The 22,223-nt window shown below is 39.0% G+C and overlaps 1 protein-coding gene across 3 annotated transcripts in view; it reads left to right on the top strand.

The window, feature by feature from the left end:
- GALNT18 (polypeptide N-acetylgalactosaminyltransferase 18) overlaps positions 1-22,223 on the top strand; it is a 226,165-nt gene that overhangs the window by 129,367 nt on the left and 74,575 nt on the right. For all 3 annotated transcript variants that reach the window (XM_051803827.1, XM_051803826.1, XM_051803828.1), the window contains exons 5-6: positions 20,158-20,341; positions 21,260-21,457. In XM_051803827.1, the coding sequence (XP_051659787.1) occupies positions 20,158-20,341; positions 21,260-21,457 (382 nt within the window). The remainder of the gene's footprint in view (positions 1-20,157; positions 20,342-21,259; positions 21,458-22,223) is intronic.

The following is a 22,223-nucleotide window of genomic DNA, read 5'->3' as shown; positions in this document are numbered from 1 at the left end:
TGCGCAATAGCTCCATCAACTTCAGGTCAGGAAGAATGACAGTAGAGGAATTATTTAGTAGAACTGTAAAAGAAGATGTGTGTTCAGTAGTTCATTTGACTTCCTGGGACTGGATTATCAAAGTTATCAAAGTAACATGAAAAACAGCAGCGGGTGATTTATCTCTCTCAGGATCTTATGTACCAAGACTTAGCCCTGACATATGACAAAACATATTTCAAAAATTGTATGAATTTGTATGGTGTTGCCCAGTGTTGTGTACACCCTGTGCTTTAGAGTTCATATAGACTATTTTCTTGAAAAATGCAAAGCTCTCTGGAGGGACTCTCCACTGCTACTCTGACTGTCTTTCCTCTTATTATTAGAGCAGTAGCGGGGGGGGATTCAATTAATCCAGAACAATGATCACTTAATTTAGACCAGATATAACCTGACTTAGCAAATCTGTATGCTGGAGGTGGATTTTATTTCAATAAAGTTTCGGTCTACTCTCAGAAACTTCTAATTGCAGCAGGTTACTTTGGTTATCAGAACTAAGTTTTCTGCTGGGTTAACTTCCCCTACCTACCCATCTCCTGTTGAAATAAGGGAGTTTCTGATTCTGGCAATTTTTAAAGGTTCCTATCAGTGTGAAAACTGCATTTCTGTCTGTGCCATAAATACCCATTACAGTAGAAATTCCTGTGATTTATATAACTGGCTGTGGTAGGGGAAACGTGTTTTTTTCTGCTTTTTTACTGTATTTTTAAAGGTTGATAACACTTTCAGTATCGTACTGTGTAAACAGTTACCTGTTCAGTGGTTTCCTGACTGAAAAAGACCTATAAAACCATCAGTAAGTATAAAATAAGCATGTTCTTCTTTTTTCATGGATTCTTTTAGAAATGGAGGGTCGTTCTCTGGGAGTTTTGGATAATTTCCTAAAGATATTGTTGAAATTGTGGGGTAAACTTTGCCTGCGTTATCTTATTGCCAGCAGAACCTTTGTTGACATAAGCTTCAGCCCAAATGCTCAGTAGCATCCCAAAAGGGGCTTGACTAGTGACAGCTGAGAAATACATGAACTATAGAGAATAAATAGCCAGTTTTGAGGGGAGTTTTGAACAGATCCTTGGCCTGTCACTATAGGTACTGTACCTTAATCCTGAGAGTGCCTGCATAGCTGCCTAATAGTTCTGTGTCTCTTTGGTGGTATGAGGCAGCACCAATGCCCTGTCTGGTGTTCTTCTGGAACAATTTAGTCACATTGCTCTGTAAATACACTGCAACATGGACTTTAATACGTTTCTGATTCCAACTGTTTTGTCTTCCCCAGGAGACAAAACTTTGCCTTGTTTCTGAACTGCCTCTGCCTAGTTAGTGAGAGAAGTGAGTGCAGAGGAGTATGCAGGACCTGCCTCCAGGACAGGAGGATCAGGAGTGCTTGGGATAAGGGAGCCTTCCCAGGACAGGCAGCAGTGCCAAGAGATTGGTGTTGTGGCCACGCAGGATATTTCTGCCTTTCTCCCTAGGAAATAAATGCCTCTCCAATGTGTGCCAAATTGCAATTCCACTGAAGAAGACTTGAGGAATTACACTGCTCGCTCAGGTCTGCCTCTGGCGTCAGATTCCAGCCTCTTCAGTGTGTTTCTTTGGCACTTCTGTCACTAAACTCTTTTGCTACTGTGCTGTTACTGGCACAAATGCAAAAATGGGAAAAAAATTGCTCAAGACAATCTCACTTAAAAGTTAGTCCTCTCTTGAAAAGTGTCTAACCCTTTTAACCATCCTGTTTGTGCATTATGGACTGAACACCGTTTCACCCTAATCAGGAAGCCTAATTGCTCACAGCCAGTTGTGTATATTTATAACACATTGTAAGCCTGATTTAGTTGTGTGATTTATATTATTTTGTGAGCTATCACATGGAAACAGTGAGGTACTTCTTGGTTAAGGTGCTATTTAACAGTTAGACTCATAATGGATCCCATCCTCCTTGATGCCATTACATTCAATGAAATTATTTTTATCCTGTGGTACCATAAGTCATGAACAATGACTTCAATCTCTTGACTTCCATAAACAGAGTACTACTTTATCACAGATTTGATATACACACACACACAAAAAAAATTATAAAACCCAAGGAACTGTAAATACTGTGCCAACTGCTTGGAATATTTATTAGACAAGCTACAAATTCTTATCATCTTAATCATTTTAACGTAATTGAGAATAAGTGAGATAAACAAATTAATTTTTATCTGAAAGGGAAATAGTGCAAATCACAAACCAGCTGTAGAGGTTTTGTCTGAGATGGTAGATCAGTTTCATTCTTAATCAGCTGATTTTAGTAGATTTTGATTTTCTTTTTAAATGGGCTGTAAAATAGCTTTCCCCAAATCATTTATGTCCTTGGTGAGATTTGATGTATTTGATGTTTTTCTGGTTTAGCTTTTAAGTCTTAAATGATTTTTCCCATCTTTTATTGAAATTGATACCTTCATATCTTAACACCTTCCCTGTATTCCTGCTGCAATTTAGCATTTGAAGTGATTTTTCTCCAACTAGTTCTTTGCCTTTTTTTTTTAGTTGTGTTCAAGTGATTTGGCAGTGAGCAAATTTGGACAGTTTTTCCGTGTTCTCTATAAAAGCTGTTTTTTAAATGTTACTGATGACTGTGTAGGGTTTAGAGCCAGCCGTCCCTCTTGCCAAATTGTTCAAGCTATCATCCCCCCCCAGGCTGCTGGTGTGACTATTCAGTATTGCTCGTGGGAGGATACACTTCCAGCTTGGTGATGGGAGATAGTGCTATCTGTCATTCCATTTTCCCTGTCCATGGGTGATCCTGAAATACCAACCCTAAAAGCAAAGTTGCTACAATGAATTTTCCATCATAAATATGTTAATATTTATGAATGTTCAAAGGGGCTTGTTACTCAAGGGTACATCTCAGTCTTCAGAGTTATGAGATAAAAATATTCTTGTCATTGGAGAGTTGCAGAAAGAGTTTTAGATTTTTTATGTCCGTTCTTTTGTTTTATGGCTCGTGGTTCTTGTAAGTAGTGAGTCTGAAGCAAGTTATTTTTATGGTTTCAAATGCACATATCTACACTTAATGTGAGGTGTTGTGCTTTTTAACTGTGCCAAGCAACAGACTTAGGTGTACTGTTAATATATTTGTCTTCAATGTGTGCTTCATTTGCATCTATAAAGAGTGTTGGATATTTGCTGAGTGAACCTAAAAAGATACAAGATGAGCTTCTGTCAGGATTAACTGGAACATAGTTCTCTCTGTGTTGGGGCAAGAAAAAGGACCAGAAGATCTCTCGAAGTCCATTCAACGCAGCAGTCTTTGATAATCTATTTTCAAACTATTTTTGGTCTTTTAACAGAAGAGCACTAAGGTGAAATTCATAAACACTCATTGATTAGTCAGCATGTGGATTTTTAGGGCAGGGATTTCATATTCAAAGAAACCCGTTATAGTGTCTGACCCATGATAAAAATATTTCAGGAGCTCTTCTTCCTGTTGAAGGGAAGCTGGAAGAGTTGCAACCGGGAGCAGAAAGTTCTCTCTGTATGTGGTGGGTTTATTTTTATTCTACTGTAAATAATTTCTGACCTCAACATTTTGTGAGGCTTAGACAAATATGGAAAAATTAGATCTTCTGAAAGCCCTTAGAAGTCCTGTGAATGTTCCTGTGCCAATAAGCAGCGCTAGAGATATCTTTAGTATCTCTCATGTTGTAATATTCACAGTAGTTGGTAACCATTGACTGCATCCACATTATTAAATTTTTTTTGAGCCTTTTACATAGATATCTCTGAAAGAAAACCAGTCAGTCAGGCTCTGCAATCCGTTTGAATTATGTATGGAGAATACACAGAGAAAGCTTCACAGCTTGTTCTTTGCATAACAGCCTATGGTGCGTAAGATCACCATATTCCTTCACATTAATACTTTCCCATTTACCATCTGCAAGCAAGTAATTGCAAAACTCAATTTCTTAAGCAAACTGTTGCTCTTGGAAGACTTGTGACACGGAACAACTTCAGCTTGATTGGTATTTATTAACTGATGTAGATAGCTTTAAAGTAGAAGGGTTTTGTAATTTTACTTAGTCACTGATGCACAGAGTTTCATAAACATTAGTGCCACAGTCTCAGTCCTATTATCTCACTACTGGTGACCCTGTTCATTCAGCTGAATGTTGTAGTGTCTAGTCTCTGCAGACCTGTAAAAATCAGAAAACTTCTATTCAGTGACCTAAGCAAGGGCTTAGGAGTCAAGCTTCAGACACCTATTTCAAAAGTCATGACCCTACAGTGTCAGAAACATTATGCTTCGTTTCTTGGCAGGGCTTTATTTTATCTATGAAATTGAAAAATTATTATTATTAAAACCAGATTTGGTAATGTTAGGACTGGATGTTCCAAGCTCACAGAAGCCTTCAAGGGCTGAATCACATACATCCCAGTTCCTGTGTGGCTCTCAGACCTTCTATTCAGCGTTGCAATTTGTTCTGTATCTGCTTGTTTATTTTATCACAAGATAGGTGTGCACCAAAAGAAATTAATGCATCCTCTCTGAGGCAGATGTGAGCTCTACCACAGAGTCACAGCGCAGCCAAGGAAAGAAGTGACCTCTGAAGACCTTCTAGTCCCACCCTCCTGCTCAAAGCTGGGTGAGCTGGAAAAAGTTGCCCAAGACTATGCCCAGTTAGGTTTCAAATTCTCCAACGTCAGTAATAGCTTTGTTACGCTAATAAAAAAGATTTAAAATGACTGGAAATTTAAGCCAGAAATATAAAGTTAAAGCATAAATAAAATTGGGCTGCATTTTTGCATGTGGACATAATGGCTTTTGATTTATGTGCCCAGCTGAGCCTCACTGACTGTATTTGTTTAATTCAGATGCTGAATAGTTCTCACTAAAGCTGTTCTTGTCATCTTAATTCATAGAAGTATTTCTGATGGCCAGATGTTAAGGAGTTGTAAAAGTACCTTCTCTTCAACAATTAAAAGGATAGAGCTCCAGAGCAGTGTCTCATATGACTAAAACATCGTGGTTATTAAAAATACAGATTCAAAGAGAATAGTTAGTAGTATTTTAAGAGTGCCATATTGGTGTGGAAAATTAAAAGTTTTACTGCACTTGCAAGACACCAGACCTGAGATAACTGTGCATGAGCCAACTCAGATGGTTTTATACCATGTCCCAGGGCCTGGGTAGGTGAAGTCAAGCTGAAGAGTGTGCCCAACCAGTGTGTGGCAAGTGGGGTGGTGGCTCAGGGAGCTGCCACTGGTCCAGAGCATGGCAGTGTGTTTGTTCAGCCACAGAGCTGTGGTACCCTGTACACAGCATCCCGTCCCATCTCTGCTTGTGGTTTTTTTAACAATTTGAAGTAGATCCAAGTCCTCAGCCTTTATCTGTAAGGTTTGCTGCATGGCCTAGGTCCAGGATAGCTAAATATTTGTTCACCATTTCAGGCAGAAGAACGTAGGTGACAGGTGCTTTCCTCTGGTATTACAGGGCTCTCTGCTAGAGCTCTAAAACATGCCTTGATGGAGTACAGTCTTCCAAGGGATATGCAGTGAAAACCTGACTTATACTGGAAAGACCATTTCTGTGTCACTGACACCTTAAACATTAAATATCTACAAACTTTCATCCCAATCCTGTACTGTAGGCTCAGTCTCACAGATAAATGAACCGAGCTGTTCCCAGACCTGGAGGTGGTACATCCCCACAGCTCCATGTGCTGTGAGCTCAGATGTGTCCTGGGATGCCACCTGTCCTTACAGGATGAGTCTTTATTTGCTGAATGGTAATTCCCAGCCATATGTACTTGATTACACTATGTAGTGGATATTTTAGGCTTTCAAACAGAGGCGTTTTAATGGTGATGGGCCATGTAGTAGTGAAATACAAAGTGTTTATGAAGAGAAAGAAATGACTGGATTTTAGCGAAGAGAATGACAAGATTTTAGTGAAGAGCCTTTCAGTGGTATGCCCTGGTACTCCTGCTGATTTTCTTCATTACAGTGCAAATCAAACCAATGGGACAAAATAAGTTTCAAAATCAAAGCAGCAGATGGGTGGAGAAAAATAAGGCATCGTTTAATAAATGTAGATGTTATATATGGATACAGACAAGAGGAAATGAAGACAGCTCATCCAACTTCTCATAAATTTTACATGCATTTGTTGCCAGCTGGTTTCAGAGGGATTTGTGAGTGCTAGTGCATATCAAATATCAGGTCCATTTCACATCATTAGGGAAGGGTAGTCCTGATGAGATCAGAAGGATGGAGGAGACTAGTTCATTAGGGAATGGTCACATGGAAGCAGTGGTGCTGTGGTTTAGAATTGGAAGGATACACATCCCTTCATTTCAGTTTTATCCAGTGATAACTTGTACCAAGGTCCCTAATTAATGTCTTTAGATTTACTCCCTCCCTTTGCTAAGATGCGACTGATATGTTGTTTATCTACCTGAAGGGATTAAACAAAGCATGTACAAGAAGAACAAATCTTTGCTAGGATTTGATACAAAAAACCTTTTCTGAAGCACGATTTCAGCGCAGTGATTTTAATTAGTTTTCACAAATGCTTCCAATTAACACCCACAGTGTTTACTTTTTAGCTACAGAGAAGCTTCACTCACACAGCAAATAAGAAAAGGAACTCTGACATAAGCTTTCAAGTGCAACTTAGCAAAAAAACTGAGAGTAACTTCTTGCTAGGAGCTTGTGGTCTTTTTGCTTTTCAGAAAGTTATTTGCTTTTGCTGTAGGTTTGGGAGGTTTATTCCTCTGGATGGTAATAAAAAATAAACACAAAACACGTGCCATGATTTTCAAAGAGATGTTATGAAACCTACTGTCGCTCTGTGTTTTAATCACCCTGATTTGTCTGTGGACAGGAACATTGGGTAGTCTCCAATTGGTAGTACTTGAACTGTGACCACTTTTTGTTTGCCTTTTCAGGTATTTTGTCTTCCTATGTTTATGGCATTTGCTGGAGTTTTATTTTCCTCATTTGAGTTCCCTAATTGGAATTGCAGCATGTGCTTCAAGTTCTTCACGTGAGCTGCTGCTGTAGGCCTGGTAGCAAACCCTGCCAGATCCTTTGAGAATGACTTTGCAAGTAGCTCTTCTGACAAGTGTATACACCTCTTAGGAGGAAATGTGCAGAATACAGGTGGTCAAGGACTGTATAAAGCTGGGACACTTTGCTATCCAAAGGCAAAGATTTGTATGGTGATAAATGAGGTGTAATTATACCCTAATTTTAGTAAGTATGTATGTTGTTATATGGACTTTTTCGGTGCTTTATAAATTGAAGCAGCATTTAGCCAGTGGTAGTAGGGCAACGAACATCAAGGCAGCATCTTCTTTGTTTGGTCAAATGAAATGTGTAACCTGCTGGTTCATATCATGGCTGAGGTGGCAGTCTCAGGACCAAAAATGTCCATGGTGTTTTGATCTGTCTTGCCTTCTTTCAGCGTGGCATGGTGCCTCTAATTGACATCTACAGTGTTAGTGACAGAGAGCAAGAATTTCGGAAAATACACGAGGCTGACTGGCTGTGTGACCTTCATGTACATTTCTTAGGCTGACTCACAAAACACCACAGAAGCTTCATGTTCACTTGCAGTCTGTTTAGGCCACTTAACATACGTAGGACAGCCATGTTTGCTATGTGGAGTACAATTTACTCACTTGTAACTTATATCAGGGCAGATTTAAAAAGTGGGTGATGTGAGGGCCTTGGAGATGAAAGAGTCACACGTCTCAAGTAGCTTCTTGCTATTCAGCTTTCTGAGACACCCATGTATGAGGCTTTTTGAGCTTTGGAAAGATCACCAAAATTACTATGGAATAAATGCTGCTCGGGATTTTAAAGGTTTGGATATTAATTATAACCCTGAGTGTACTACCTTCTGCAGCAATCTCCTGCTGCGGCATAATAATAAGAATATAGCTGTATAAACCCTCAAAGGTTAGCCAAGATGAATTCCATACAGGAAAATGAGATCATTACGCAGTCTGAAGTTGTCAAGTGGTCTTCAATGCCATATATATTGCAGTATGCAGGAAAGGTAGAAATTTAATACTCATAGAAGGAGAGAATTTAATCATGGAATTTCATTACAAATTTAGCTGTGCAGGAAGCACATCTTTTGAAGATGCTAAAAGGTTTAAATCTGAGAAGTCAGGCAGTAACTATTCTGAAAAATGTGGATATACTGCAAATCAAATTGCAAATTATTGCAAATGAAAATCTAGTCCAAGGAAATTAGCCTATATCTGTGCAAAATCATTGTTCACTGAAAGGTCAAACGGGATACTGGAAGAATTGGATAGGAGGTAGTAATTTCAAGCCTTTGAATCTCTGTAATAAATGGAGTCTAGTAGGTTAGCAGTACCACAGAGTGCATCATGGCTAGCTAAATGAGATACAGACAGTACTTAATCCTGTAAAAGACCTTAAAATTCCCAGGCACTATTTTACATAAGTGTCAGGATTCAGAAGTATAATGTGTATAAAAATAATAACATCAGTAAAAATTATGCTGGGAGCTCTTAATGAAGTCATTTAAATTTGCTGCATTTATTGAGAAAATGAAGCTAATATGAAAAATGTGGTAGGGAAAGACCTGGGTACAAGTGCCCATGTGTGTAGTTTTCCACATGAACAATCAGTTTGACAGATCCTGAGTTGCCCTTAATTGGCAGTGACTGATGGATCCCAAGAGTCTCTCTGCTTTGACCACAGGTGTTAAAGTGTTGTTTCACAATGTAAATCTTGAAGTAAAGAGCTAAAATTAAATGACAAAAAAATAACGAGAAAGGAAACAAACTGAAATTATTGTGAATTCTACCAAAACAAAAATGTCAATCAAAGCTGGTGTAATATACCTAAATATTGGTATGAGAAACTGTAATTCAAGAATATTGTTCTGGGCTGTTGTTTGCTTAATACTCAATGAAAAAAAAAATATTTAAATGGTTTTTGTCAAGTTTAGGGATTGTCTTCACCTGTGGAATTTTTCTTTAGGGAAATCTCCCGAGATGTCAGACATTTCAGCGCCCAGGTTGTGTTTTTGAGTTCAGTCCATTTTCTGTGCCCCTTGCCCTCAGCATCTCGGGAGCTGCTGCCCTCAGCAGTGCCGGGTGTTGGTGCGGGACAGACTCAGACAGAGGAGCTGCTACCTGAGGAATCCCCGGCAGCAGGTCAGGAACTGCTGCGTGTTTCCTTCTGGGTTTCTCAGCCAGCCCCAACCAGCTCTGCTTATATTGTAAAAAAAAATATTGACACTATTACCAGTTGTTTCTAGGGAGCAGGAAAGGCAAGGCTGGTGTATGTTCTTCTGTGTTCATGTTTTATGCAAACAAGGTTTCCACCCTGCTGGGAGGCATGCTAATAGCCACATTAACATACTTTAGTTTTAAAATAACATACTCCTAATTAAGCAGGATTTAACCAAATCTCTTCCAGACTGCAATAGGAGGCTAGTAGCAGTACTGTTCCTGTATTGTGAATTGAAAAGGTATGATGAATTTTAGTTTCAAGTTCCTGCCTGGGTTATTTTTAATCCCTCACCTTTGGTTTTTTTTTTCCTGAAGGACATGAACAGCAATTGTAATATAACAATTAACTCCCAAACATTTCTTTAAAACTCCCAAACATTTCTTTAAAACTAATGGATCAATTGTGATGAGATGCTTACAGAGAAATTTTCTATAATAGCTGATGGAAGGCTTGGAATTGCTTGTTGCATGCTGATATATTTAATCTAAGGATACAAATTCCATGGTGTTGTGTTCTCTTAAGACTTGGAGTTAGGGATTTTTAGGAAGCAGTGGATGATAGAGCACTCTAATAAGCAGTTTACTTGGAGATTGTGTGTGCTGGATTTAGAGATTTTCCACAGCTACCAAATGGCACAGTCCCAATACTGTGTTACTCCTAAGGAGTAAGCAAATATTCTGGGAAAGAAGCAACCCAGAATTTGTTGCTTTAATTTGAAAATGTTCATAGTTGATTCTTCCAAAAAAGCAGTTTCTATCTTTAGATGGAAACAAATCCTGCAGCTCTTATGGTATTCAGGCCAAATAATTTCTGATTTGAATGAGGGCTTTACAGGAGTAAAAACTATTTGGATTTTGTCCATACTTTTAGCAGTTTCAAAAATAAGGAGTTGTAACTTCAAAGTTATTCAAATGACGTGAAACCCCATGACTTAAATAGCACAGTAGATACCTACCAGCTCCTCCCAAATGAACTTGGCAGTGGTCAGTGAGGTGACATTCCTCACAGGGTTGTAGTGGAAGTGCACATGTAACAGCGTTTACTGAAAAGTTCTCATTGACTTCAGTGATAACATTATTTCACCATGTAAAATTTTTATTTGCAAGGGGTATTAACTGATCTACTCTTCTTTGCACTGCCAGCGATCTGTTAGCCATTAGAATAATGAACAAAAAATTACTCATATTGGTATAATTTGCTTTTATTTTTCTTCTGAGAAACATCTTGTGTGACTGCGGCACTGCTGATAATAAAAAAAAAAGTCCTTTTTGTGAACTAATCCCATCTGTTGAAAAGAACCGTCCTACCCAGGCAAGCTGTATTTCTCCTTGGTGTCCTGGGTGCTGTATTGCTATTGCTGTGGTGAATTGAATTCTTTTGTGAGGGGCAACCCACCTTTGAAAGGACAAGATCACGGGACACACACAACATCATCACAGCTAGTCAAGAAATCAATCTTTCTGACCTGGAATACAGACAGAAAATTTTGTGTCTGATGTGTAAGAATTGTCAGGTAGAGTAAGAGTCATTCATTCAAAATAGCTGGTAACTCTACATTTGGACAAGGTTAAAAAAAAAAACAAAACAACAAAAAACAACCAAAAAACAACCACAAAAACAAAACAAAAGAAAAAGCATCATGAAATACTGTTATTGCTGTCCTGACTCTCGAGGAGACTTTCGTAGTATCAGATTTTGTGTGTGCTAGATATTGGTTTACTCCCAAAGAAGTAATTCTGTGCAGCAAATACAATGTTAGATTATAATTTCTGATATAAAGTAAGATTTTAATAAAAATTAATGTGGCATGCAAGGCTAAGTCCTACTTATTGAAACCAAAACCTGACTTTTAATGCTCTCTGTCATTCTTTTAAATAACTATTTAATAGTGAATATTATATCATATTGTTTACTTGGACCTGCTTTGAGTCAAGGATTGGATTGCAGAGGTCCCTCTCAAAACAATATTCTGTGGTTGCTTTCTGTTTCCTCTTCCTTTTACAGTCCTGTTCTCAGCTGTTAGAGAAAGGTTTGATTCAGAGAGGAATATTAGCAGCTCTGTTTCATACAGTTCTAACTGCATATTTGCATATTCCATTTTTAATGTAACTTATGTGACTAATTTCCTCTGAATCCACTCCAGAAACAAAGTAGTTACACTTGGACTATTGTGATTTAATTGGCAGTTTCTTTTCCTGTATGAATCTGTTATCATACCATGAACTGCCACACTGTTTCTTGGAGTCATGATTATTTATCAAGTTTACAGTACAGTGAGCAGCTTGCTGCATCTTATGGTTATAGAAATGCAGAGATTTCTAATGTGCTCTTTAGATTGTGTTTTTCTTGATTTATACAGTCTGATCTGGCTCTGTTCAGGCATTTGGTTTCTTTTTCTGAATAGTGATTTTTCTGTTCCATACATGTCCAAGAAATAAATTAGAAGTAAATACTGTACATTAAAAAAAAAAAAAAATGTGCCTCTTGGATTACTGGAAACAGCTGCTATCCAACTGGGACTAGAACGCATTTCTCAGGCACTCCTCTTTAACATTTAAAGGTCGTTTTACAGACGAATTCAGGAACACAAAGAAATGAAATTATGGACTCAGAATTTTGGCCAAGGTTATTTCAGCAGTGTATTCTATCACTGTGTCAGCTCTAATGCACAGTCTTAGTGCTTGTATGCTTCTCACTTCATGACCCCCTTCTAAAACTATTGTATCCAGATAAACATTAGAAGTTGTTCTTGCATCAGCTGTGATATGAATATCTGATTTCAGTGATAGTGCTTGTTTCTGACCAGATTTAAACTTTGTTGTGATCACATTATTGTAGCCATGATCTATCCAATAACAGTCCCTAAACGGGAAGCAGTCACACAATATAAACTGGAGTGGAATATTGTTCCTGCTGAGATTAATTCAAGCATCCAACGATCTGTACATTGAGAAAAATAATTAAATTTATATAATTACAGGTCTGTGTTTAAAGATATTTTGAAATTTAAACACCCTTCTGTTGGCAGGATTAGGATTGCCATGAAGAAATACGTAGCAGCTTCTGTACCTCTGCTGCTTGCGTGGCTGTTGGCAACTGTTGGCAGTGTTTGGAAAGTGCCTGTTCCACATTTATCTCATGTTTGCATGTTCACTGGTATAAACATGTACACACCTACCTGGCAATCTAAGAAAAGACATTTTGTGCCTTTTTTTTTTTTTTATTAATCCTGCCTTGCTGCATTAAAGAGCTGGAAGGAATGTTCACCTAAGAGCAAATTTGTTTTCTTTTCCTCTCTTAATGTTAACACTTACCTTTAGTAAGCTCTACTCTGTACTGAGAGATAAGCATGTGAGTCTCTCCTGCTGTTAGTGGAATGGAAAGGCAGTGTTCAATTCCTTTGTTGCTATGCATTTCTGTTGACATTAGCAAGATCTCTGGATATCTGCTGCCTCTTAATCTCGACACAGTGATGTGGATGAGCTCTTGCATCTGCACAGAGTTCTCAGGGCTCCATATGGGCTGTGGCTCCAGCTGCAGAACCACAGCCTTAGGGAAATGGTGCAGTGTTAATGTGCAGCCCCGGGATTTGGGAGATCCAGGGTTTTGACTCCCCTTTTGTAACTTCTGGTGTGACCTTGCAGATTCATCTGGCATCTCAGTTTATCTCTCTGTCTTGCAAAGTGTTGTGAGACTCAGCTGCTAGCACCTGGGCTCGGAGATACTTACCATGCAATGTGCTTAGAACAGGAATTGAGTACTGTCTTTGAACAGTACTTAATAAATAATAGAAGGGAAATAAAAGAGATTTACAGCCCTGATAATACATTACTTCAAGAGAACAGTTATTAACAAAGAATAACAGATGTAATATTTCTTTCTTCAGTATCCCCCTCCTCCATAACATAGCGTTCACCTACCAGACTATCAGAGTTTCCATACTGTTGGAATTTATTAAGATGCAGCAATATTTCTAGGTAGGACCTAATGATCTGGAGGGTGGAATCCTATTTGCATGGCTGGGATTGGAACTATGCATCATTTAGAAAAAAAACCAGAATGAACCCAAGTAGTGAACGTGTCTGTTAGATGGTTCAAGGAATAGTTGCCAGCACAGATCACTTATGTATCTTATGTAAAGCTTGTTTTGTGTAGGGAGCTGTGTGAGTTTACTGATTGCTGTTGAAGTGGAATTATTTACTGGTATGGTGTTTCTGTACCTTAGATTCCAGGACCTTACAAGAGGATTCAGTGAAATGTCCACCTAAGCTCTTTATGCATAGACATGATGTTTGTGAAGGACCAGAGAATGGACCAAAGCAGCCCCATCAACCCCTTTGAAAGCAACGTGTGTGCTTCCCACTCTTCTGTACTAGATTCTTTTGGGCATTTGAAAGAGTGTGTGCATGTGTAGGGCTGAAAGGGGAAATGTATTTTTTTTCTTTCTTGCCTTTATTGTAGGAGAAGGGTGCAGTTCATGTGCTCAAGTAGAGAAATCCTTGGCTTGTAGTCCAAGATGTGAGCTGGAATGAATTGTTGTCGGCCTCATTTATCTAAATAGACCTGAGGAGGTTTGACAGCAGCTGAGATTTTGGTTTGCTGAATGCAAAGGTTGTGACTGTGAAAGTTCATTACTTTTGCTGGCTTTACATGTGGAGAGTCTGAACTTCTGAGATTAGATTATGCATCTCTGTCAACAGTACAAGTTAGGTATGGTAATGGAGGAGAAGGGCTATACTGCTTTTCTGTTTTTGAGGTCTGTCCAGATCAATCCCTTGCATCACATTAGTAATTTCCCTTGGGTGGTTTATCTATTACCAGATAACATGAGGTTATTAAATACGTGTGCACAGCAAGCTCTCCTTATCTGCTTGTGCATTGTTACCCTCTGTTGCAAACACTCTCTATACACATGTGCATTACAAATGACATGCCTCTATCTGGTTATAAATATTTTCCATTTGGAATTATCTGCTCCTGCTACAGAGATGAGAGGTGATCACTTGAGCATGAAAGATAAGGGACCAGAGGTAAGGAAAATAAAAACGATGAAGCACTGAACTGCATATGAAATAAGTGACATAATCCAGTGTAGAACCCTATTAGATAAAGTGCAGCACACAGGTTCTCTTACATGCCTAGCTGCTGCCATGAATTCAAGTTAGTACATGAATTCAGGTTGGTTGCCTACAGAGGAACTGAGAGGGAAGAGAGGAGAGGTTTTGCAGCAAACCTGTTATAACAGGCTTTCTTTGCCAGAAAGTAAGTGGGCTATGTTAATACATTCTGTTTTTCTAAAGGCTGTAAAATTGTTACTGGAAGAATGGAAAAGCAGCTTTTTTCTGCTCCAAAGACTTTGAGCCACAAAAAAATTCAGGTAAAGAAGATGGAAAAATCTCGGTTTAAAATTAATTAATTGGCTTGTGTGAATTTTGTCCTTTTGCCAGTTTCCTGGTCTTTCATGCAGAAGCAAGATGTACCTGATGAGACAGATGTTCCCAGTATGGCAGCAGCAGCCCTCCTGGTGAACTGACTTCTCGTGCTCTGCCAGGTGGCCGCTTTGCCTTTGTGCAGGGCAGGAGATCCTGTTCTGACCTGCTGCTCAGGGTGTTCAGGAAGGCTCTGGGAACCTTGCCAGAAGCAAGCTGATCAGTGGTCTCTTGGCTCCAAAACCAGGAATTAGCTCCACTGTGTTCTTGCAACTGCTGTAATGATTTGCCTTTAAAAGTGCCCTTTATGATTTAAGAAAATATCCAGCACTTTTCTTTACCTGGGAACCAGAGTGTGTCTTCTAGGCAGCTCAGTGAACACGCAGAGCTAAAGCATAAATATAATGAATTGGCAGGATTTTGTCCCTTTCATATAATGTGTCAATCCACAATTTCTGGCACAAGGGAGGCTAATTGTTAAGTTAAACCCCATTCTGTATTGAAAAGTAATTCCCTGCGCAGTAAAAGAAGCCATGTTTGTGCCAAGTGCTAAGGTTAAAGAGAGACATGGTAATTCCTGGGCCTTTGACATGAAAATAATTTTTTCCCTAAAGGTAAAAGCACAAGGTTTGCAGAGATGGCAGTAACATCCAACATACATTCTGCTATGCCAGCATCAGCAGGGACTTTCAAGCTTTAGGAAATGCATTGTTATGAGAGAGCTTTTATTTATTTATTTATTTGTTATTTTAGCTCTGTTGGCAAACTTACAGCTAAGAAGAGTTTTAAAAACTCAGTAAAATGCATCTGTCTCAGCAAAGCATGAGTGTGGGGCTTCATAAATGTAATTGTTCTGAGAGATGTGAGGACTCATTTAAGAACTCAGTGTGGGAGTACATTGAAAGTTACCGAAAGTGAGACTTAGTTGGTTGTTCTCTAAGCTCCTCTATGGCTGTGAGGCAGTAATTTGTTATTTATGACAACACTGTATCAATAACTGTAAAGTTTGAAGTCTGAGGACAAATCCACAGCTGCTGTAGGACGCTGGTGAAAGGGGCTAAGACACCTTATATCGCTGAACATCAAGCCTGATAACTTCTCAACTTAGGGAGAATAGAGGCTTACAAAAAATAGGCACTTTGGGCTGAGGCTTGATGAAGATCATGATCCTCACCTACATACCATCAACAGATGGTTTTCCTCTCGAGGAACTCCCTGGGGCATATCTGAGAAATCTTTTGCATATCATGTGCCCTGCTGCAAAACCTCCAGCATTCAAAGAGGAGGCAGGACTGTGGTCTAGGTCACCCCTCTGAGCTGGGTCTGGCCGCACAGGCCAAGGAAGCTGCAGTGTTGCAAGGAGAGCAGTTGCATTGCCAGGGGATCTCTCAAGCTACCATTTCCTCAGACCATATCCTGAAAGGAAGGATTGTGTCAGCTAAATGATCCCTTCATGTACAATCTCTGTAGCTGTGGGATGTCTGAAGCCTTCTGACTCCTTATACTTCTTGCTGTATCCTGCTCTGCTTCTGTGCTTCCTGAGAAGGCAAAGTTGCACGAAGTCTTTAGCGCTGCTTTGTCATACTTAGTAGGGAAACTCGACAAACAAAATCTTTGTGGATTTGTGAAAAGCAAACAAACAACCTCTTAGAGTGTTTGAACTTAATTATGTTAATATTAAACATAATTATGGCACGTTAATTATGTTTTCTACATTTGTGAGGAGAGTTGTGCTGTGCTCTCCAGACATCTGTACCACATAGAGACAGGTGGTAGAGTGCAACATTTCTGAGTGCCAGATCGGCTCCATTTTCCCATTCCATATATGGCTACTCTCTCACTCCAATTGCAGATTCTCATTCAGCATAGTCAAATTGAGTCCTTATATGAGAGATTCTGTGCTGAAAGGCAAATGCATCTATCTTTATAAGCCTGTTTGTTTCTATAATTAGACACTGAATCAACAGTGTATTGAAGATGACACATTTGCTTATTCTCTTTCTTCTCCCCATGGTGGCATAAAGCAGTGAAGCACAATAATTAATAAAAAAGACTGTTTATTATTCAGGCAAACAATCTTGAAGTGGAAAAAAGCAGAACGTGTGTTAAAATGATGTTGCTGATGACCATCAGTGCCATCACAAAGTGCATGATTACTTCTGAGGGGAAAGTCCCGTCATTCAGGCCACTTGGGCAGGGTGCTCTAAAGCTGTCAAACACAGCTGAATTCAGATTTCTCATGTGAAAGTCAGGAAGATGTGGAATGCATGAAAAAACCTGACTCAAGTATTTTGCTAGGCCATCTTTAAAGTTCTTCCCAAAATAGTGACTTTTTAAGCTTCAGTTACATGTCTGCTCTGTCCTATGGCTGAGTGAAAATGATACATTTTTTTTAGTAGCCGTATCTTTTCTTCTGGGAGAGTGTGCCCAGTGGGTGTTGTAAGACAAAGGGTGCACATAATGCTCTGCTCAGCACTCTGCCTTTGCAAAGCAAGGCTGATCTGTTTTAAATAACAAAGGCCAGAAAGTACCTGACTGCAAAATACTGCTTTGTCTCCTGTGGACATGCTACAGAATAAGGCACTGCTTGTGGGCCGGGGTTTAAAATTAGGTAAAATGCAGCACTTTCCTCCACCCCCTAAGGCTGATACTGAAGTCCAGGAGAAGATTCCTCCATACTGACTGACCATGGGTAAACATGCAAGGTTCCTCTGAGACCTGCTCAGGCCATTCACTTAGTTTGCAAAAAGCTGCAGTGTAACCAGAAAATTGGAAGTGCATCCTGCCCAGTAAATGTCACAGCTGTAATGTGCACTGAAGTCATGCTGGTGGCAAGCCAAGATTTGGTTTCTGTTCCATTTCCACCTGTTTCCATACTACGCCTAGCTATGAAAATTATTTTGTGTTTTCTCAAGCTTATAAAGTCAGTCCACATTAGGAAAAGTATGTGACAGGAGTAAGAATAGCCCACTTACTGAAACAAAGTGATTGAGAGAACAATGACTCTATCAAGGCTACTGATTTTCAAGTCCTTGATTAGAACCTGCTTTCCTTTCATACATCTTATACTCAGTGGTGCTGCTGCATTGTTGTGGCAAATAAAGCTTCCTGGTATTGCAAAGCTATGTACAGCCACTCACACCAAGAACAAAGCTTTGATCTTCATGTTTTGATATTCACCTTCCACAATGTTACATTTTGGGAATAGAGAACTGTTTTGCTCTATTTTTAGGTGGGCACAATTTCAGTAACATAAATGTCTTCTTTTGAATTTAAAGTGCTGTTAGCTAGTGGTTGGTTTGATAGTTTTGTGCTTGCTACAAATCTCTGTATGTTAGGGAATGAACAATAGGAACATGTGGCTCGGCACAAGTATGATAGAAATGAGTATGTTTTCCTGACTTTATAAAGGAGAAAAAGTGTATTGATCAATAAGCAGCAAATCTAATACAAAGTAGAATAGTGTTCCATGCTATGTGTGTGTGGCTCATGTTGTTTATTCCAAGCAATGCAGTCATAGACAAACAAATTAAATAGATGTTGGCAGTATAATCTGTGAAATTCCAGGAATATATCCAATAAATTCCTAAAATATAACCTCATTTTAAAGTACTGTGATGGATATGGTCAGCAGACTATCTTTTTTCATTCTTGTTTTTATGAAAACCTGTAAATATCAGCACTTTTCTTTGGTATTCTCTCACTTCCATGCAGAGTTCATTTACACTAAGGTATGTGGCATGCACAGTCCTGCAATGCCTGTGGAACCAACTACACAGGCATCACACCTGGAGGCTGCCTGAGATTGTCTACAAAGAGGGATCAATTTAAGGAGTTTTTGTACTTGAGCATCTTGTCATTTCCTCCATGTCCTAGAGAAGTAGGTCACTAAGTTCATATGGGTTGTAACAGTCTTAGGTTAGATGACCCCTTGTGAAACAGCTCTGTTAATCTTTGTTGACTTAAAGAGGACACATCCACCTTCTTTCCAAGAATGAACATTTAATGTGCCTAACAAAGTGTGCTTGCTTTTAATTTTTTGTTGCATTAACCATTCTAGTGTGCACGTTGTCCAGATCTGTCTGAGGTGACCAGTTCCCAGAGTGGTTGGCTGATCCTTTGAGAAGCTACCTGGGATCAATGCAGAGATGTCCCCTGGTGTGTAGCTAAGAGCAAATTGCACTGCAAATGTGCAATAAACAGAAGAGAAAGTCTCATTTCTTAGATTTAAAAGAAAAACTGGGTTGTATTTTATTGGGAAGCAATTTGGGCCAGCCAACATGACAGAAGTTGTACTTCCCCACTGCACACCACTGACTACAGGGGTGCTGCTCCTTCCTCTGCTGGACTCTGATGCCATCCCTTGTCTGATACAGCCTCCCCTCTGCTCAGTGCCCCAGGGCTTTAGGCCAAATACAGAAAAAAAGTAAAACTGCTGTTCTATAGGGCTTCAAGCCTAAATAGACTGAAAATGAAGAAGTAAGTGTGGTGATCCCATTTTGCAGATGGGGAATTGATTATGGAGAAGTTAAGTGGCTTGCTCAATATTTCACAGAAAGGACTAGACAGCACTGAGCTTTTAATGCAGATTTGATGATACCCAGTTTAGCATTGTGGCCGCAGCAGCATTATTCTGCATCACAGCAAAGACATTCCTTGATTTGTGGAGAGATTTGGAAGAAAGGGAACTTAATGGCATGAAGGGAGTTCTGAGTGGTACCATAACATGAATAGAACATAGCAATGCTAATAAAGAATAGTAGTGAAGAATGTTTTCAGTTAATAATAACAGTGAATAGCATATTTCAGCTGCACATATTGCATTTTCTCAGGCAGTGGTCTTTAAACCAGAGATATAATAGCTGTTGGTTTAAAAGTTATTATATTTTAATTAATAAATTTTTATTATTTTATTAATTTATTAATTTTACTAGTCTTTGTTCTGCTGAGAAAAGAGCATAAGTAATGGAACTTTTTAGTAGAGATAGAAAAGGGTTGTCGAAGTTCTGGAAGAAAAATGGAAAGAGGAAAAATAATTAATTTTATTCTTTTTTAACTTGAAATATCAGTAGAGAAAGTTCATGGACAATTTGGGCATATTTTTTTCTGAAAATATAAGATAGTTATCTTTGTTGTTACAGTAATATACTATGCACTTATGTAGCTATGGCACTCTATTTTGTGGCGTGCTAGTGTTAAACAGTGCCAAGATTCTGATGCCAGTCATATAGACTAAACAGTTACATCTGAAATTTTTTTATTACTATATAATTTATGGTCCTTCTACTTTTTGTTTGCCTCCCCTTTATACTATTTGAGAATTCTCAGTAGTTGTATGAAAACTACTCCTGTTTTACTGAAATAACAGGGTTTTGCATCTTGTCGAGCTGATACTTCTTGTTAACACCAAATTCTTTCCTTTCTACAGAAGAACTCAAAGAGAAACTGCAGAAGTATGTTGATGAGGTGAATGCCCACAAGCCTGGCTTCATCAAGGTTGTTCGACACACCAAGCAGGAGGGGCTGATCCGGTCCCGAGTGAGTGGATGGAGAGCAGCCACAGCACCAGTAGTCGCTCTCTTTGATGCCCATGTGGAATTCAATGTGGGATGGTATGTGTCCCCTTGAATTTCTCTGACCAAGGCACTTTTTCCAAGCACTGATTATAAGTTACTGAATGACATTTCTCTTGCATATAGAGAGTGAGTTAGCGTTCTGATCTTTTTAATGGAGATTCAGACACAGTCATGGACACGAGCATGAAAAATGTGTTTGTGCTGTGTAACCTGATCTAGGTCCATTTTTATGGTTTGAGTTATCTGCTCATCTAATGACAGTGTATTAAAATGATATTGGACAACTACACGTTAAAAACCTCCCCTAATAATGTAGCCCATTGCCCCTGAGGGCAAATTTATCTTCTTTTCATTAAAAATATTATGATTCCTTTATGTTCTACAGTGTAAACAAAGTGTTATTTTGACACTGAGGTTGCCACTCTGCTAAAGCAGACATAACTAAAATAATGTATTTTATATTTGCTCAGTCTGGATTTAATATCTCCCTTGCTTCTTAAGTAAAAATACTGGTAAAAAGGCAGGAGTTTCTGTCCCTAGGATAGATCTATTATTAACGCTGATCCTGATGTCCTTGATAATATTGAGAGCCTGAAGTTATTGTCATTTGGTAGTGAGGGTATAAATGCTCTATGATATGCAGATACTCATTTCTTCCATCCACCAGCTAACATCAAGGTTAACAATAGGGCATCCTAGAGAAAATATTGCAGTGTGTTATTTTGGGCTAGACCCTGCTCTGTTAAAACTCCATCTCAAAGCAAAGGGAGCTCTAAATGGGTAACAGCTTTAGGCTTTGCCCTTTCTGAACTATAGGGCAGAAGCTGCTATTTATTTGGTGGGTGGACTAGATGATCTTTAAAGGCCCCTTCCAACCCAAACTATTCTATGATTTCTGTAAGTGTTATGCTTTTGCTCATTTAATCTTAACACTTTACCTTTGTTTTTCCCTAGGGCTGAACCAGTACTCACTAGGATAAAAGAAAACAGAAAAAGAGTAATTTCTCCATCATTTGATAACATTAAGTATGATAATTTTGAAATAGAGGAGTATCCCCTCTCAGCACAGGGGTTTGACTGGGAGCTGTGGTGCCGATATCTGAACCCTCCTAAGTCGTGGTGGAAACTGGAGAACACAACTGCTCCAATAAGGTAACTGTGGCCTAGATTAGTGTGTCACTGACAGTGCTCACAGCTGGTGAGGGGTCTGAGCTATGTCACAGGTTTTACTGACTGTAATGTTGAATTATTTACATGTCCTTGAGCTGTCCTCTTCAGCTTTTGTCCTTGTAACTCTACACAGTCTTCATGAAAAACTCTGGGTTTCAGTAATCTTTTAAAAGGTTTCCTGGCAAAGTTGTATTCACATATGCATTCATATATTGTATTCATATATGCATTCATACCCGAGGAGGCCACTGGTACCTGTACTCTGGCTCACTGCAGAAAGTAAGTGTGAAACCTGTTTTCACCATCTGCAAAGCAGAATCTCAAATAGCAGTGGCAGCACAAGGGGATCATCACTACCAACCAGTTTACATGGAGTTAGTGTAAGGGGTATTTTTCATCCAGTCATTCTGTCCTTTCTGGCAGGCACTTTTTTCAGGAGCTGTTGGCTTAAACACTGCGCTGACCCATGTGCTGGGCTTTAGAACAGGACCTAGAACTGGAAAGTAGAAGATAAAAATTATCAGGTTTGCCACAGACATATGTAAAAAGAGGTGATAATTTCCACAGCATTAGAAATTATTATCAGTGTTAATGAACTCTGTTAATGGTATAAAAATATTCCTATGAAGACAGGCTGAGAGAACTGGGTTTGTTCAGCCTGGAGAAGAAAATTCTTCAGGGAGATTTATGGCACTTTCCAGTACCTAAAAGATGGTTCCAAGAGAGCTGGTAAGGGACTTTTGACAAA

The sequence above is a fragment of the Manacus candei genome, unplaced genomic scaffold (genome assembly GCF_025592945.1).
Source record: "Manacus candei isolate 608988 ecotype Guabito, Panama unplaced genomic scaffold, ASM2559294v1 h1tg000060l, whole genome shotgun sequence".
NCBI classification, from domain to species: Eukaryota; Metazoa; Chordata; class Aves; order Passeriformes; family Pipridae; genus Manacus; species Manacus candei.
Note: the sequence above shows the minus strand (reverse complement) of the source record. Positions and strands in the feature narration are given on the sequence as shown.